Raw genomic sequence first — 19,502 nt, forward strand, 5'->3', positions numbered from 1 at the left:
ACCAATTCCCTCTACCTTGATGGCACTGGTGGGTGCCGTTTTTTGCACTCTCACTCTAAGTTGCTAACAGTGGTGGCGGGTGAATACCCCCTACCCCACTGCCCTGCGCTGCCTGTGTGCAGCATTGACAGACATGCACAACGAGCAGCCGCGCCTACCCCACCTCATGCCACGCGCAGGACACGACCGGAGGCCACAGTCGCATGCAGCCCACACAGGGGACACTCCTTGAGCACCAGGCTCAGGCAGATGGGGGTGGGACTGCATTTCTAGACTCCATGGGAGTGAAACAAACAGAGAGAGGGAGTTTATAAGACAACCAAGAACTAGGAAAATGTTAAAAATACAGTTCATCTCCCACACAGGGCCACTCCTTCAAGACGGGGCAATAACTGTTTTGCATAATACACAGAAACAAACACGGAGAGTCAAGCAAAATGAGGAAGCAGAGGAACATGTTCCAAATGAAGGAACAAGATAAAACCCCAGAAAAAATATTTAATGAAACAGATGTAAGTGATTTATCTGATAAAGAATTCAAAGTCATAGTCATAAAGATGCTCACCAAACTTGGGAGATGAATGAACGAACACAGTGAGAAACTCAAGAAAGAGATAGAAAATAAAAGAAAGTTCTAAACAGAACTCACACAGCTGAAGAATATAATAATTGAACTGAAAAATACACTAGAGGGAATCAACAGCAGACTAGATGGTAGAAAAGAACAGATCAGTGACCTGGAAGACAAGGTAGTAGAAATCACCCCAACAAAACAGCAAAGAGCAAAAATATTTTTAAAATATGAGGACAGTTTAAGGGAACTGTGGGACAATATCAAGTGTACTATCATCAGTGTTAAGGGGTCACAGAAGAGAGAGAAAGGGGCACTAACATCCACATTATAGGGGTCCCAGAAGGAGGACAAAGAGAAAGAAAGGGGCAGAAAACTTATCTGAAGAAATAATGGCTAAAAATGTCCCTAACCTGGTAAAGGAAACAGACATTCAGGTCCAGCAAGCACAAAGAGTCCCAAACAAAATGAACCCAAGGAGATTCATGCCAAGAGACATTATAATTAAAATGTCAAAAGTCAAAGGTAAAGAGGGAATCTTAAGCAGCAAGAGAAAAACAACTAATTACAGACAAGGGAATCCTCATAAGAATATCAGCTGATTTTTCAGCAGAAACTTTGTGGTCCAGAAGGAAATGGCATGATGTTCAAATATGCTGAAAGGAAAAAACTTCCAACAAAGAAGGAAGGAAATAATAAAAGTCAGGTGAGAAATACTGAATAAATGAAATGGAGACAAAAAAAAGATCAATGAAACTGAGAGCTGGTTCTGTGAAAAGATAAACAAAAATAACAAACCATTAGCCAGATTCAATAAGAAAAAAAGAGAAGGGGCCCAAATAAAATCAGAAATGAAAGAGAAGTTATAACTGACACTACAGAAATACAAAGTATCATAAGAGACTACTACGAACAATTATACACCGACAAGTCAGATAACCTAGAAGAAATACATAAATTCCTAGAAACACACAATCTTCTAAAACTGAATCATGAAGGAACAGAAAATGTGAATAGATCAATTACTAGTAATGAGATTGAATCAGTAATCAAAAAACTCCCCAAAAACAAAAGACCAGGACCAGAGAGCTTCACTGGTAAATTCTACAAAATATTTAAAGGAGATTTAATACCTATCCTTCTCAAACATATTCCAAAAAACGGAAGAGGTGGAAACACTTCCAAACTCATTTTATGAGGCCAGCATAACCTTGATACTGAAACCAGACAGAAACACCACAAAAAAAGAAATGTACAGGCTAATATGCCTGAAAAACACAGATGCAAAAATCCTTGACAAATTATTAGCAAACTGAATCCAACAATACATTAAAAGGACCATACACTATAATCAAGTAGAATTTATTCCAGGGATGCAAGGATGGGTTGACAAAGCGGGTACAGAGGGAATGTATCTCAACATAACAAAGGCATATACGATAAACCCACAGCTAACATCATATTCAGTGGTGAAAAGCTGAAAGCATTTCCTCTAAAATCAGGAACAAGACACGGATGCACACTTCTGCCACTTTTATTCAACATAGTATTGGAAATCCTAACCACAGCAACTAGGCAAGAAAAAGAAATAAAAGATACCCAAATTGGAAAGGAGGAGTAAAACTGACTTTGCAGATGACATGATACTTTATGGAGAAAACCCTAAAGACTCCACCAAAAAACTGTCAGAACTAATAAATGAATTTAGTAATGTTGCAGGATACAAAATTAACAAAAATCTGTTGCGTTTATATACATTAATAATGAACTATTAGAAAGAGAAATTAAGAAAACAATCCATTTACAATAGCATCAAAAAGAATAAAATACCTAGAAAAAAATCTAACCAAGAAGGTAAAAACCTTGTACTTGGAAAACTACAAGGTATTGATGAAAGAAATTAAAGATGACACAAACATGCAAAAATACACCATGCTCATAGATTGGAAGATTTAGTATTGTTAAAATGTCCATACTGGACACCAAGGAGGGAAAGTGATGATGGGGGTGGTGGTGTGATGAATTGGGAGATTGGGATTGACATGTATACACTAATATGTATTAAATGGTCAACTAATAAGAACCTGCTGTGTAAAATAATAAATAAAATTCAAAAATTCAAAAAAAGGGCTTCCCTGGTGGCGCAATGGTTGAGAATCTGCCTGCCAATGCAGGGGACATGGGTTCGAGCAATGGTCTGGGAAGATCCCACATGCCATGGAGCAACTAGGCCTGTGAGCCACAATTACTGAGCCTGCGCGTCTGGAGCCTGTGCTCCGCAACAAGAGAGGCCGCGAAAATGAGAGGCCCGCGCACCGCAATGAAGAGTGGCCCCCACTTGCTGCAACTAGAGAAAGCCCTCACACAGAAATGAAGACCCAACACAGCCAAAAATAAATAAATAAATTTTAAAAACACAAAAAATTCAAAAAAAAAAATGTCCATACTACCCAAAGAAATCTACAGATTCAATGCAATCCTTATCAAAATACCCATGACATTTTTCATAAAACTAGAATAATCCTAAAATTTGTACAGAGCTGCAAAGGACCCTGAATAGCCAAACTGATTAGGAGAAAGAAGAACAAAGCTGAAGGTATAACACTCCCTGATTTTAAACTACACTACAAGTCTACAGTAATCAAAATTGTATGGTAATAGCACAAAATCAGACACAGATCAACAGAACAGAGAGCCCAAAAATAAATCCATATTTATATGGTCAATTAATCTATGACAAAGGAGGCAAGAATATACAATGCGGAAAAGACAGTCTCATCAACAAATGGTGCTGGGAAAACTAGACAGCTACATGCAAAAGAATGAAACTGGACCACTAGCTTACACCATCTACAAAAGTCAACTCAAAATGGATTAAAGGGGGCTTCCCTGGTGGCGCAGTGGTTGAGAATCTGCCTGCCAATGCAGGGGACGTGGGTTCGAGCCCTGGTCTGGGAGGATCCCATATGCCGCGGAGCAACTGGGTCCGTGAGCCACAATTACTGAGCCTGCGCGTCTGGAGCCTGTGCTCCGCAACAAGAGAGGCCGCGATAGTGAGAGGCCCGCGCACCGCGATGAAGAGTGGCCCCCACTTGCCACAACTAGAGAAAGCCCTTGCAGAGAAACGAAGACCCAACACAGCCATAAATAAAATAAATAAATAATTAAAAAAAAAAAAGGATTAAAGACTTGAACATAAGACCTGAAAACCACAAAACTCCTAGAAGAAAACATAGGCAGTAACTTCCCTGACAACAGTCTTAGCAATATTTTTTTGGATATTTTGGTTTCAGTATCATAAGATACTGAAACCAAAAATAAACAAATGGGACTACATCAAACTAAATAGCTTCTGCACAGCAATGGAAACCATCAGTGAAACAAAAAGGCAATCTACTGAATGGGAGAGGATATTTGCAAATCTAGTAAGGGGTTAATATCCAAAATATATAAAGAGCTCATGTAACTCATTATCAAAAGCCCCGAACAATCCCATTAAAAATTAGCAGAGGACCTGAATAGACACTTTTCCAAAGAAATTGTACTGACAGCCAACAGTCAAATGTAGAGATGCTCAACATCACTAATCATCAGGGAAATGCAAATCAAAATCACAATGAGAAATCAAAACTATAATGAGGTACCATCTCACACTGGTCAGAATGGCCATCATTAAAAAGTCTACAAGACTTCCCTGGTGGCACAGTGGTTGAGAATCTGCCTGCCAATGCAGGGGACATGGGTTCGAACCCTGGTCTGGGAAGATCCCACATGCCGCGGAGCAACTAGGCCCGTGAGCCACAATTACTGAGCCTGCGTGTCTGGAGCCTGTGCTCCGCAACAAGAGAGGCCTCAATAGTGAGAGGCCCGCACACCGCGATGAAGAGTGGCCCCCACTTGCCGCAACTAGAGAAAGCCCTCGCACAGAAACGAAGACCCAACACAGCCATAAATAAATAAATAAAATTAAAAAAAAAAAGTCTACAAATAACAAATGCTGGAGAGGGTGTGGAGAGAAGGGAACCCTCCTATACTGTTGGTGGGAATGTAAATTGGTGCAGTCACTATGGAAAACAGTATGGAGGTTCCTCGGAAAACTAAAAATAGAATTACCATATGACCCAGCAATCCCACGCCTGGGCATATATCTGAACAAAACTATAATTCAAAAAGATACATGCACTCCTATGTTCATAGCAGCACTATTCACAATAGCCAAGACGTGGAAACAACCTAAATGTCCACTGACAGATGAATGGATAAAGATGTGATACATATATACAATGGAACACTACTCAACCATAAAAAAGAACAAGATAATGCCATTTGGCAGCAACATAGATGCAACTACAGATTATCATACTAAGAGGAGTCAGTCAGAAAGAGAAAGACAAATACCATATGATATCACTTGTATATGAAATCTAAAATATGGCACAAATGAACCTATCTACAAAACAGAAACAGACTCACAGACCTGTGGTTGCCAAGGTCGGGGGTGGGGAGAGGGATGGACTGGGAGTTTGGGGTTAGTTGATGCAAACTATTACATTTAGAATAGATAAACAACAAGGTCCTACTGTATAGCACAGGGAACTATATCCAATCTCCTAGGATATGCCATAATGCAAAAGAGTATAAAAAAGGGTATATATGTGTATAACTGAGTCACTGCCGTACAGCAGAAATTAGCACAACATTGTAATTCAACTATACCTACTCCAATTAAAAAAAAAGAAGAAGAATGTATCAGGTGGCTAGTAAGTGCTGTGATCAAAATGTAATATTATAAAATGATAGGCTGTGATTTTGGAGTTATAAATTCTTACAGCCACCATGTATTATAAGTTGCTATTAACCAAAGCATAGAGAGAAAAAAAAACACAATGAGATATCACCTCAAACCTGTCAGAATAGGTCTTATCAAAAAGACAAGAAATAACAAATGCTGGCAAAGATGTGGAGAAAAGGGAACCCTTGTGCACTGTTAATGGAAATGTAAATTGGTGCAGCCACTATGGAAAACAGTATGGATGTTCTTCAAAAATTAAAAATAGAACCACCATACAATTGAGCAATTCAACTTCTGGGTGTTTATCCAGAGAAAAAAAAAAAAACACTAATTCAAAAAGATATATGCGGGGCTTCCCTGGTGGCGCAGTGGTTGAGAGTCTGCCTGCCAATGTGGGGGACACGGGTTCGAGCCCTGGTCTGGGAGGATCCCACATGCCGCGGAGCAACTAGGCCCGTGAGCCACAATTACTGAGCCTGCGTGTCTGGAGCCTGTGCTCCGCAACAGGAGAGGCCGCGATAGTGAGAGGCCCGCGCACCGCGATGAAGAGTGGCCCCCACTTGCCGCTACTAGAGAAAGCCCTCGCACAGAAACGAAGACCCAACACAGCCATAAATAAATAAATAAATAAATAAACCCAAAAGTTAAAAACAAAAAAAAACCTCCCCCCCAAAAATAAATATATAAATAAAGATATATGCACTCCTACGTTCACTGCAACATTTATAATAGCCAAGATATGGAATATGGAAGCAGCCTAAATGTCCATAGATGATGAATGGATTAAGATGTGGTGTGTATATACATACACACACACACACACACACAATGGAATATTACTCAGCCATAAATGAATGAAATCTTGCCATCTGCGACAACAAGGATGGACCTTGTTGAGGGTATCACAGTAAGTGAAATAAGTCAGACAAAGACAAATATCAATAGCATGTGATTTCACTTAGATGTGGAATCTAAAAAACAAAACAAACAAAAAACCAGACTGATAGATACAGAGAACAGACTGGTGGTTGCCAGAAGGGAGGGTGGGGTTGGAGGGTGGGCAAAATGGATGGGGGAGATCAGGAGGTATAAAACTTCCAGTTATAAAGTGAACAGGTCACAGGGATCCAATGTATGCCATGGGGAATATAGTCAGTAATATTGCATTAACTTTGCATGGTGACAAATGCAACTATACTTATTGCTGTGGTTAAGTTTGTAAGGTATACAGACATTGAATCACTATGTTGTACACCTGAAACTAATATGTCAATTATATATCAATTAAACAAAAGACTGATTTATCAGCTGCTTGTTGGCCACCTGCATATGTTTAAAACTAACCATAAGCTCTCATCCCCTTGCACTGCACACTCCAGCCATGCTAAAGCCTCTGAATCTTAGGTCATGCCGGTTTATTCACCCTGATGCCTCCACACATGCAGTTTCCTGTCTGAAACTTTTTCTTCCACTCTCATCACCCCACTTTGTACCTGGCTAAATCCTACTCAGGTTTCAACTTAGTACGGATGGTACCTCCAACAGAAGGCCTTCCCTAACAGTCCTGTGCCCATTTTGAGTAAGGATATTTGCTTTAAATACTTTAAATAGAACACCCACTATCCTCTAACCATAACACATCTCATCCCATACTGTCTGGTTTGTCTTAAGGCTGGACTTCCTTAACAGTAACTTTTAATTCCTTATCTCCAGCTTCTTAACAGTGCCTGGCACATAGTAGATTCTTAATAATTGGTAAACGGGCATATGTGACTAATAAGTATTTTCCAGGAACTTTTTCAATGTACAACCAACCAAGTACATGGGAGCTGAATGAGAGAGAAGCAAAAATGTGCAAAGCTGGGTGGGAGTCAGTAAGTCCAGAGTGGAGATAATTCAGGTGTGGGCACTCCACATGGCAGGCAGGAGGGAAGTCCATTACGTACAGATGCTCTAGTTTATTCATCTTCCCCAGACTGACCCACCCAGCCCCATCACCTCCAACTCCCCCAAGAACCCCTGTAGCATTGACTGTGAGCTACCAGCTATAGGCATGCTGAGACATTTGTTATAAACATGCATGTGCCCTTCATACATGCCTTCACAGACACTCCATCCCATTAGCCAAGTATGCACCCCATTAGCCAAGGCAAGACTCTCCCCTGGCAGACGAGACGTCTCAAATGCATTCTGGTTCTGCTAGGAGGCTGAGTCAGTGACCCTCTGAAAGAATGCCTAATTCCAGGCTTCTAGCTTCCAGCTATGTGCACCTCACACCTCAGGTCCCTCAGGGTCTCAGTTTTGACAAGGAGGAATTACCAGTCCTGAAGTGGTCATCGATGTTGCCGACAAATACAGCTTCATAATCCTCAGGCCTCTTCAGGTTGGGCGGTCTCTCCTCGGGATCTGAGCCATACTCTCCATTAAACCTCTTTTTGTTGCTTACAATTATTTTCTTCTTGCTGTCGCCCTCAAGAAGACTGATGAAGAGCTGTACCACCCGCAAAGCAGCTTCCCGGAATGGCACCACTATCAGCACCTGCGGAGGGAGTGATGGGCAGCCTTGGCGGGGCAAGGGGAAGGAAGGACCGCTCGAGGTGAGCCTGCCGAGGACCTCAGGAGCCCTCTGTTCCGCAGCCCCTGGCCAAGCACCACATCCGTGTCACCCCCTTTACACAGGACCTGGCTCCGTACTGAAGGCTGAGCATCTTTCCGACCCACAGCACCATGTCCTATGGACTTCAATCTCATGGTTCCTTGGGGGGCAATTCTTAAGCAGAATGTAGAAATACCTTTTGAGGTAAGCCAATGCCGTTAACAGAGGTGCCCATTAGCAAAAACCCAAGGGCACAAACACACAAACCTCTTTGAGGAAAAGAAATGTTACTCATTTCTGTCTCCCACAGAACTTAGTTCAGTATTTTGATCCATAAGACCCAAGGAATATGCTGAACAAATGAATTAGATGTATTAAGTAGAGAATAAAGCTAGTAAGGAAAGGACTAAAGCATCATTACTTTTCTAGTACACTTCCTAGTACATTTTTCAGAAATGATGGTAAAGGATTTCTGAAATAAGATCATATTTCAATGGGAAATATAGGATCCAGTTTTCCAAACATTTCCAAAAGTGCTTAATGTTAACTGTTGAGGAAAAAAAACAGAAGATGCTTAACAAATGATTAACTTCTAACTACCCTTGTGTAAACAATACAATCAATGGATATAATCCCAGTCAGATCAGGCAATTCACCAAATTCTGAATGTGATTCATGGGTAATCTACCTCATATTCTATTTTGCAATTCTAAATGGAAACAGATAATCTTATTATCCTGATGTTCAAGATTCTGAGGTAGTTTCCCAGAAAGGCAACCAGCACAGCCAGAGGGGTGTAGCAATTCAGTTTGGTACAGTGCAGGGATGATGGATCAGTTTTGAAGAGGGCCAAGTTACTGTCCCGGCTGTCACACTAAGTAAGTGTCTAGGCTTTGGTTTCCCCAGCTATCAAACAAGAGGGTTGGACTAAGAAATCCCTAAGAGCCATATCAGTATTAAAATCCTAAAATCCTATTAAGCTCAATGAGAAGAATCTAAGAAGATGAGGCTTCTTCAATATAGACATAGAGGCTAAGGGGTAAGGGGGTATGGGAGGCACAGTATGTAGCTCCAGGACATCATGAAAAATGTAGACAGAATTAAAAGATGTAAGCCCCCAATCCACTGGAGCTTAGGCTTATGAGCCCACATAAATGTAATCATCACTTTAAGCAGCAATAATGACACAATGCAAAAATAGGGATTTTGTTTTCCAAGGTTTACTTATTTATGTGGCTTAGTGAAGAGAATCCTTGGCTCTAGTCCTGTCTCTGCTATTTTTTCCCTGGTTCTCTTTAGCAAGGTCCTCTACGAATCTGGGTCTCTGTCCACAGGTGAAATATGTAGGGATTGAATAAAAGGCTCCTTAAGGTCCCATCCAGCTCTGACAATCACAAATTAGAGATTTATAGTGGAGTGTTACTTACGTAGGATCAGGGTTTATCTTTAAGGAGAGAATTATCATGGAGGTACCTCCTACTCAAGTTTCCAGTTAGATCTGTTAGAGACAGTCCACTGAGCTGTCTGCAGCACTGCTCTGACATTACCTGGCCCATCTAATATGCTCATTCTTGGACTCATTCATTACTCCAATCATTAAAACATCTGAGAACCTGCTAAGTGCCAGGACCTATATGTTAGTGCCTTACAGCCTCCTTGAGGGCAAAGTTCTGCTGCTGCCACTCACCTTGGGCCTTGTTAGCCCTTGGTCCCTGAAGTCATCATCATCACCCACCCCACGTTTCTGGCTTCGGCATCTGCTGTTGTTGGCAAGCACCTGGGCATTGGCTTTGAGGACGTGATTTATCGCATGCAGGCAGTACACGTGGCGGATCTCTTCCCCATTCTTCAGGGCAGTCCTTTCTGGGTAGAACAGGTCCCGGTAAGAATTCATAATTAAGAAGAGCTCTTTCTGGAGGGGTGTGAAGGGGCTACTTGATTTTGGGGGACCAGAGAGGAACTGGCTGTTGGTCTTGATCCAGGTGGATTCCAGAGGCTTCTGGAGATGAAGTGACTTTAAGTCAATGTCCTTTGGGGGTTTAAAGGTTTCCAACTGTTGAAACCTGGATGAAAAGACAAGCTGGCCCAGGATGGGCCACTGTGGGAGAAATGATCAAGAACTAAGTTAGAAATGAATTACAGTACCTTACATTCATATAGTGCTTTATAATTTACCAAGGCCTTTCACAGCTTACAGATCCTCTCACTTTATCCTCACAACAACCTTACAAGGTAAACACTATAATGCTTTTCTTACAATTTAGGAAATGCTGAGATTCAGAGGTTATAGGATTCAGACAAACGGGGGAGAACAGAGCTAAGGGTTAGAGACCAAGGTTTCTGACTTTAGAAACCTTGTGAGCTCTTCACTAGATCAGTGGGTCACAAACTGTCCTGTGGACCACACTGTAGGAAGTCAAAATTTACTCTAGACAAAAAAAAAGGGGGCCCGACGGTCAAATAACTTCGGTAAACACCACAAGACCTAATCCCCCGCAGGGAGAGTCACATGCAGATTAGACAATAAAGGTTCTGCTGAGTCCTGTAACAAGGACTCTGTTCCACTTCGGCTGACCCAGAGTTTTCCAAATTTACTTGGGCATGGAACAAGGTTTGTGTTGTTGTTTTGGATTTTTTGGGTTTTTTGGAGACATATATTAGAATCGTAAAAAATAATATTTTGTGGAATACCAGTTTGGGAATTTTTGCACTGTAACAAAACTGTGGATCTTAGCAATAAAGAAAGGATGACCTGTGCAATAAAAAAGAATTAACTATTGATATATGCCGACAACTGGGATGAATCTCCAGGGAGTTACGCTGCGTGAAAAAAGCCAACCTGTACGATTTTATTTATACAATGCTTTTGAAATAACAAGATTATAGAAACGGAGAACAGAGTAGTGGTTACCAGGGGTTAGGAATGGGGGAAGGGAGGTGGGTGTGGGTATAAGATGGCACCAGGGAAGAGGAGGGATCTTTGTGGCGCTGGAAACGCTCCGTATGTTGACTGTGGTGATGGCCAGGGCAACCTACACCTGATAAAACAGTACAGAGCTGAATAACACAAATGAGCGGGAGCAAAACTGAGGAAATCTGAACAAGATAGGTCGACTGTATCAATGGAAATTTCCTACTTGTGATATTGTACTATAGTTTTGTAAGATGTTATCACTGGGGAAACTGGGCAAAGGGCACATGGGATATCTTTGTATTATTTCTTACAATCGCATCTATAGTTATTATCTCAATAAAAATTTCAATGAAACAAGGATGACCAATTCTTATGAATAGCATCAGTGGTGAATAAAAAATCACCGAAAAAAGAAGCAAAAACTGCTCCATACTGAATAATTTAGGTATGAACCTATCTCACATATTTCAAACAAATGAACAGCAGTAGCTACTGTTTGACTGAACACTTTCTACATATCTTCCAGTAAACTAAATTACTTTATTTTGATGCAGGCATTACTGTCCCCCTCTAACAGATGAGAATAGTGAAGATTAAAAAGGTAGATTAACTTGCCTTAGGTCATGAGATAGCCCCTTGCAGATGTTGATCTAAACCCTGGTGGTATCTGTCTCCAAAGCATTATTATCTTATTTGTCCCCACCTTCCAGCTTCCCAGTGCCTTTTCTAGCTATGCCTGTGCCTTACTGGGCTCTTCCAGCCTTCCTCGGTTTTGCTCCCTATCAAGCCATCTGCCACGGGTGTGTATCATACATTCAGGGAAACCACTAAAACCCAAGACCACTGCTTTTCTCCATTTGTGACTGTGATGACGGAACAATGCTTACTTTTAGCTGGTGGGTAGTTTTGGGATTTGTGGCAACAGCCTGGATTTCTTTTTCTTTCAGTTCTTTGTTTACATGTTGTGCAAATGGATCTAATTCAGAAATAAAGAATATTAGAACACTTAGAGCAAATGACAGGGATTTTTCAGTCTTCCCCTGTGAACGACATCCTGTTCTTCATGATGTTAACTCATCTTTTTTCCCATCAATGTTCCCCATCATTTGTCCCACTCCAGAACTTAAAAGTTTGACAGGGTCATCTCCCTAAAGCATTTCTTTAATCACATTATTCCCCAGCTCAAAAACCTTTGAAGAAACTTCTCGGTCTGAAATTCAACATACACCTCTAACCTACCTCTCTAATGTAATTTTTGAATTACATGGCTCTCAAATTCTTCTGCCACTGTGGCTTTCCTTCCTTTAACTGAAAATTCTATCCTCTCCTTCACCGCATTTCTATATATCCAAATAGTATCAGTTGAATGTTACCCCCTGACTCACAATAAATAACTACTTCCCAGGAGCCTACTGTGTCAGGCACAGTTCTGGCTCCACTAAGAAGGCATCTCTGGTCCCCTATAGACAGTCATCACTTTCTCTCAAGTGCCACACCCTGCCCTCAGTTATCTACACCAACACATATATGTGCATGTCCTACCTCACCTAACTAGACTGCAAGATCCCTGAGGGTAGGTTCCATGTCTGATTTAACCTGCATTGGAAGACAAATATAAATGCTCAACACACAGCTGAGGTGAACAAATGATCAAAACGGTACGGTCATTGCTCAGGGTCAGTGCTCTGCGCTGGCCACCCAATCTTCTCTTCCAGTCCCACTCATTTAAGAAGCAAAGTTAAATGACCCATTCAAGGACCCAGGTAGTAAAACTTCAAATGCAATGCACCTTATATTAAGACCTAAGATAAAGGTGAACAATAGGAAATAAGAATTCTAGGTGATAATATATCAGTACAGACCAAACAACCAGAGAAACTTTAGGATAGTCAAGCCTCCTAATGTTTCCTCCAGGGTTTTTTTTTTAAGTTCTTTTGAGTTCAGAATGGGGTTTGTGCCCAACTTCTACCTGCTACGTCTTCCTCTTGTCTAGAATAGCTAACAGAACCAAATGAGGATTAAAGTTTCAACTTCAATGGCACAGCTGGTTGAAGAATGGCACTGGGACCAAAAAAGGCAGTCAGGACACAGAATGAGACCAACCTGACTTGTCCACCCAGGCACAGGCTAAGACACAGGACCTGAGAGACAGCAGAGTCCTGCCTCAGCCTACCACAGGCTTGTCTAGGTGACAGTCACGGGGACAGAGGCATGGCCCAGAGTGTTCTGTATCTTGACTTTGGCGGTGACAATATAGATATACACATTTGTCAAAACTTATCGAATTACATACTTAAAAATGGGTACACCTTGTTGAATGTAATTCATACCTCAATAAAGTTGATTTTAAAGTTAAATTAAAAAGTCACCTATGGGGACTTCCCCGGTGGCACAGTGGTTAAGAATCCGCCTGCCAATGCAGGGGACACGGATTTGAGCCCTAGTCTGGGAAGATCCCACATGCCGCGGAGCATCTAAGCCCGTGCGCCACAACTACAGAGCCTGCGCTCTAGAGCCTGCGAGCCACAAATACTGAGCCCGTGCGTCACAACTGCTGAAGCCCACGTGCCTAGAGCCTGTGCTCCACCACAAGAGAAGCCACCGCAGTGAGAAGCCCACGCACTGCCACAAAGACCCAATGGAGCCAAAAATAAAGAGAGAGACTGGGGAAACAGGGTGGAGCCTTCTGGCTTCTGAGGTGCTTCCTGGTAATAAGGACCAATCAGATTAGCCACTGCCAGGTCTCACAAATCTGGAAAATTACTGCTCCAATAAGGAAGAGCAAGTGAAGGATAGAGAGAAAAATGCAAAGTACTTTTCTCCTCTTTCTCTCCCTTCCCTGCTTGGGGAAAAAAATCAGAAGTCTTCCCCTGACCCCAGCTGTGGATCGTGAGCTTCGGGGAACTGGCCTTCCCTGCTATCATTCTTCAACTGTTTGTTCTCCTGAACAGCCGCGCCCACTCCCAACACTGCCTAACCGTGAAAAACACAAAAGATCTTGGAGAAGCATTTCTTTCCAGCTCTACATCTAGCTGCTAAACTATCTGTTTCTATTGCTGCTCATTCCAATAACAGGAGATTTAACAGGTATTAGACCACAACCACCCATACTAAGCACCAGCTAAATTCAAACAACACGCGCTGTGCTCTGACCCTGTGACGCTTTCAGAGGGCAGTTGCCTCCTCCTTCCTCTTCGAGAAAGTTGGTTTCTAGGCTGAAGAGTGACTCATGTTTTGCATCTGTAAACTCCTCTGGGGATTCCTCTGACGTGCCAGGTGGCCCGTGCCCATCTTTTCCCTTAGGGTCAGCAGGTAAGGCCGCATCTGAAGTTTTGATAAACATTTTGTGAAATTATTTACGACTCATAAATATAATCACACTTCTGTTGACAAATGAAATCTAATTCCTTAGACTATCATTTACTTTTAAGCAAATTCAGGTAGAAGACATAAGTTTCAAAATTGAGCTTGACTGCTGAGCCCGGTACATGTAAAGATGTTCAAAGCAGCATTGATTATAACAAATAACTAGAAAAAATGATTTCGTCATTTCTATCGATGGGGTACTAATTAAATTACCACATATTATTTACAATGGAATACTATGTGATTAAGCTTATGTGAACCCACAGTTACACACGTTATATTATTAAAGAAAAAAAGTAAGTTACAGAAATGTATGAGACCATTATGCACATACACACAAATATATGTATATACTTGTATTCACTCATATATCCATAAAAAAGTAGTCTGGAAGGTTCTATAAAATGCTAAAGGTGTTCACCTCAGGGTGGAGGAGATATACGTTAATTATATTACCCTCTTAAATTTTTACAGTAAATATATATTACTTTTATAATTAAAAAAACCAAACTTTCCATTTTTAAAAGCCCAAAACATGAAAGAAAACTGGAAAACCAACAAAATTAAACAAAAACATCCCTAAGTCTGAGGCAATGATTTTTTTATCCCAGTACAAGCGATGAATTAAAATACTAAGAATGATGTATGACACCTTAAAGTATAGAAGAAAATACAGTAAGGGAAATAGGCATTAAGATAATAGGATAAAAAAAGTTACCAAGATATATTCAGACAATGGACTACTATTCCAGTAATAAAAAGAAATGAATTACTAATATGAACTACACAGATGAGTCACAAAAACATGAGGAGCCAAAGAAGCCACACACAAAAGGGTACTTATTGTATGCTTCCATTCATATGAGCTTCTAGAATAGGAAAAACTAATACATAGTGAAAGAAAGCATGTCAGTGGTTGCCTGATGCCTGATGCCAAGCCTGGGAAACTGACTGTAAAAGGACAAGAAGAAACTTTTTTGTAGGTATTGGAAGCGTTCTGTATCTTGACTTTGGTGGTGACAATATAGATAGACACATTTGTCAAAACTTATCGAATTACATACTTAAAATGGGTACACCTTGTTGAATGTAATTCATACCTCAATAAAGTTGATTTTAAAGTTAAATTAAAAAGTCACCTATGGGGACTTCCCTGGTGGCACAGTGGTTAAGAATTCGCCTGCCAATGCAGGGGACATGGGTTCGAGCCCTGGGCTGGGAAGATCCCACATGCCATGGAGCAACTAAGCCCGTGCGCCACAACTACTGAGCCCGCGTGCCACAACTACTGAAGCCCACATGCCTAGAGCCCATGCTCCACAACAAGAGAAGCCACCACAGTGAGAAGCTGGTGCACTGCAACAAAGACCCAATGCAGCCAAAAATAAATAAATTAATAAATTAAAAAAAAAAATAGTCACCTAGATGTCTGAGTGAGACAGAGTTCCTTTAAGCTTTCAATCCCAGCTCTTCTCTGAAACGTTCCCTCATTTACCCTGGCAGCATGTGACCACTTTGCATCTCTTTAACACCTTATATTTATCGGTTCCATGCAAATTTGATGCTTGAAAAGTTTTGTATATTTTATGTCTATCTTCCATTAAACTTGGTTCCTCTAAGGGAGGAACAATAATCTCTTTCATAAATTGAGACCATTACAAAAACAGAATTATGTTCCCTTTCCTCTCAATCAGGGGAATTTTAACTAGGATTGATGAAATCCTGGAAATCATAAGCAAAAATGTCATTTCTGCATTTTTATGGCCAGAGGGTCCTGTGTCTTCATCAGATTCTTGAAGATATCACAGAGCCCAACAAGGTTAAGAATCTCTGCTTTGAATCCACGTGCTTTCACCCAGCTCATACAGTACAAGGCACCATGCCCCTGGGGCAATCTGTCTGTGGTCCCTGCAAAGATGATAAACCCACATCAAAGACACTTACTCTTCTGCATGTCAGTAGACTCTACTGCCGTCTCTTCCTCCACACTGATGTCACTATCGCCATCTTCAAGATTCATTTCTGTCTCATCTATAACACTGTCTTCTTCCTCTTCCTCCTCCTCATCTTCCTTGGAAACATCCTTTAATGTGGCAAGTAGTCTGTTGTAACCAGAAACTTGTTCTGGTTCACTCTCTGCTTCACTTTCAGAACTTGAAGTATCTAAACTCTCTGACTAAAAGGAAAATGGGGATTTTAAAAACAAAAATTATATTGTTCTTGTTGCTACCCCACGACTATCATCAGGCCCACAGTGGAACCAAGTTCAGACTTTTCTAAATAAAAACTAGCTTTTCTGCAAATATGCAATCCTATCTATTCAACCAAACCTAGCACCAAATTTGTTTAAAACAGCTAATCTAGCTATGATTCTAGAAGCTCTTCCTCTTCTTTGAACTGCTAATGTTCCACATGGGAAGACAGCAGATTAAAAACATGGAGCTTTAGGTTATAAGGCGATCTAACCTATGCGTCAGACATTTGGCACCTTTAAAGGAGCAACACGAAAACTTACAACAAAAAAGTGTAGTTTATTTTTGAGTCTGTGGTAATGAAATAAGACCTTTGATGATTTTGCACTCTATTTTATGTTAAGCAAACAAGACATTCCCTCTTAGGATTCACCAAGAGCCCTCCGGTAAGCCTCCTTAACAGGTTCTAACAGCCTAACCTCTCAGGATAGTTTCATACTCTATACTATATTAGTTATCACAATGGCATTTTAACAGACATCTGCACTTAAAACTAAGCAATATTACTAAAATATAGCTTACATCTAAAATCAAAAAGAGTGGAAATGTAGCCAAACTTTATTACTATATATAATCTTAAAAGTAACAGCCCAGAATCAACTATCATAAAGAAGGTATAAAGCATTACCAGTTGACAAGTCTGTGGTTTTGCTTCCTTTCTGGAAACCCTGAGAAGAAACAGGTAATGTTAAACTTTAACTACTAGTATGTAGCAATTAGGAAAAGTCTAATGATACAACTTTAAATGAACATGGCAGACTATACCGTTATAAATACATTGTATCTATTGTCAAGTAAAAACTCCATATGCATTTGGACAGGTTTTGTAAGAGTATGCCAAACAGATAATAACAGACAAATGAAAAAGTCTAACAAGACCACATGACAAATACTACAGTCACACAGTAACTGGCTCTCATCCAAAAGATGGGAAATTTTGGCAAATAAAAGCCCTCGGGGTTCACCTTTTCTAGCAAATTTCTTAAGTAGACTATCCCTCTAACTGTTGATAAAGCAGCCCAAAGTGGTGGGATGAGCGCTAAGATCATAACTGAGAGTCTGGACACTTATAGAGGAACCCACAGCTACCCAAACATTAGTTTCCTCATTGTCATTGAATAGATCGGTGATGTCGAGGGTCCCAAGCAATTCTTTTTTTCTTTTTTTTAACTTATTTAATTTATTTATTTTTGACTGCTATGGGTCTTCGTTGCTGCGCCCGGGCTTTCTCTAGTTGCGGCGAGCGGGGGTTACTCTTTGTTGCGGTGCGCGGGCTTCTCATTGCGGTGGCTTCTCTTGTTGCGGAGCAGGGGTTCTAGGCTCGCGGGCATCAGTAGTTGCAGCACGCTGGCTCAGTAGCTGTGGCTCGCGGGCTCTAGAGTGCAGGCTCAATAGTTGTGGCGCACGGGCTTAGCTGCTCCGCGGCATGTGGGATCTTCCCGGACCAGGGCTCGAACCCCTGTCCCCTGCGTTGGCAGGCGGATTCTTAACCACTGCGCCACCAGGGAAGCCCCCAAGCAATTCTTTAAAAACATATAAAACGAAAACAAGCTTATAAAATCTCTGCCCAGTCGCCACACAGGAGGCGTGCCGTCTAGCATAAAGCTACCGGCTCAACAAAAGGTAGAAAGACCGGTGAAGAACCCCATCTCAGGTGGGAAGCCGCCAGGATCCCCGGGCGAGCTAGGCCGGCGCCGGGGCAGCATGGGACGCGGCGGGAGCTGCCCTGTCACTATCCCCGGGGCACCGGCGGACCAAACGCGGGGACACGCGGGCTCCCACCGGGAAAGGACGCCGGCAGCGCCGGTCCCAGCCTTGCCTCTCCGTACCTGTCATAGAAGGGATGCTCCTCGCCGAAATCCCTTAGATGCTTCTTCTGCTTTTTAGTTAGGGAGTTGAGCAGCTGGCTCTGGCTCCGACTCCTGCGTTTGCCCATGGGGAAGACGTCAAGTCAACCAACCTCCAAGAATCGCGTTTTTCACCTGGAAGTAGTCTCGTCAACTCACTCACGCGGGATTGCCGACGGCGCTTTACGGCGGAAGCTGGGTGCCATAAAGCAGACCCGCTTTACGTCGCGCTTGTACGACAGGCGTTAGAACTTCCTGTTTCCCATTCCGCCCCCTAGCGAGGCTCTTTGGAAGCACATGCACGCGTGCGCAGCTCTTCTCTGAGCTCTGTAAGGAAGGCAGGCCGGCAGTCTTGGGGCTTCCCCAGGTGGGCAAATGGGTGAGTGTACTTTGTGCGTCTGTTTTGGTTGTGAGAATCAGCCTGCATAAACATATAGTAACCGAGATGGTTGAATGCAGTGCCTTTATATTATGCCATAATATAAATACCAACTAACATTTAAGGGTGCCGGCGCGTCTCGATTCATCCTCACAACAGTAAACAAATAAACCTTGTTAATAAGCCTGATATTAGAGATGAGAAAGCTGATGCTTACAAAAGGTTACAAACACACTAGCAAGAGAGGAGATGGAAACCTAATTCTCTCTGATGCGACCACAGGCTTTTCCCACTAGTATCTGCCACATGCGTGTGCTATGTGAAGAATGGGGACGCAAGGCTGAGATTCCCACCCTTACCCTACCCCCTCATTTTCTGAAAGTATTGCAAGGGCCCCTGGTAACAAATCTGTTCTGACATTTTTCATGTTATAAAAGCAAAAACACATCCAGAGAGGTAAAGTGACTTTCCTAAATCACCCGGAGAATCGATGTTAGAGAAAGCAGTAAAACTCAATAAAGTGTCTCAAAACTGAATTGGGGCAAATTGGGATGGAAAACTTTTAAAGGGTAAGTAACTTTTCTATATCTGGATCGTGGTGGTGGTTACACCTTGTATACAATTACCAAAATTAATCAAACTGTACCTTTAAAATTGGTACATTTTAATGCAAGTAAGTAATAATCTCGATAAACAAAGAGGAAAAAACAACGCAACTGGACTTAATACTCTAGAGACAGGCAGAGTGTGCAGGAATACTTAAAAACCACAGGATAAACACAGAG

The 19,502-nt window shown here is 41.7% G+C and overlaps 1 protein-coding gene across 3 annotated transcripts in view; it reads right to left on the minus strand.

Annotated features, from left to right (window-relative positions):
* The window catches only part of UTP25 (UTP25 small subunit processome component), a 29,853-nt gene extending 11,346 nt beyond the window's left edge, over positions 1–18,507 (minus strand). The window contains exons 1-7 of one of the 3 annotated variants that reach the window (XM_007163976.2): positions 18,321–18,507; positions 17,120–17,159; positions 16,184–16,415; positions 14,027–14,197; positions 11,761–11,849; positions 9,647–10,057; positions 7,683–7,902 (exon numbers count right to left, since the gene is read on the minus strand). In XM_007163976.2, the coding sequence (XP_007164038.2) occupies positions 7,683–7,902; positions 9,647–10,057; positions 11,761–11,849; positions 14,027–14,197; positions 16,184–16,415; positions 17,120–17,159; positions 18,321–18,427 (1,270 nt within the window). In that variant the 5' untranslated portion in view covers positions 18,428–18,507. Of the gene's footprint in view, positions 1–7,682; positions 7,903–9,646; positions 10,058–11,759; positions 11,850–14,026; positions 14,198–16,183; positions 16,416–17,119; positions 17,160–18,320 lie in introns of all 3 variants that reach the window. The other 2 variants (XM_057555564.1, XM_057555567.1) reach the window with 2 other exon arrangements.
* Positions 18,508–19,502: the final 995 nt, after the last annotated feature.

Source organism: Balaenoptera acutorostrata, chromosome 1 (genome assembly GCF_949987535.1).
Source record: "Balaenoptera acutorostrata chromosome 1, mBalAcu1.1, whole genome shotgun sequence".
NCBI lineage: Eukaryota > Metazoa > Chordata > Mammalia > Artiodactyla > Balaenopteridae > Balaenoptera > Balaenoptera acutorostrata.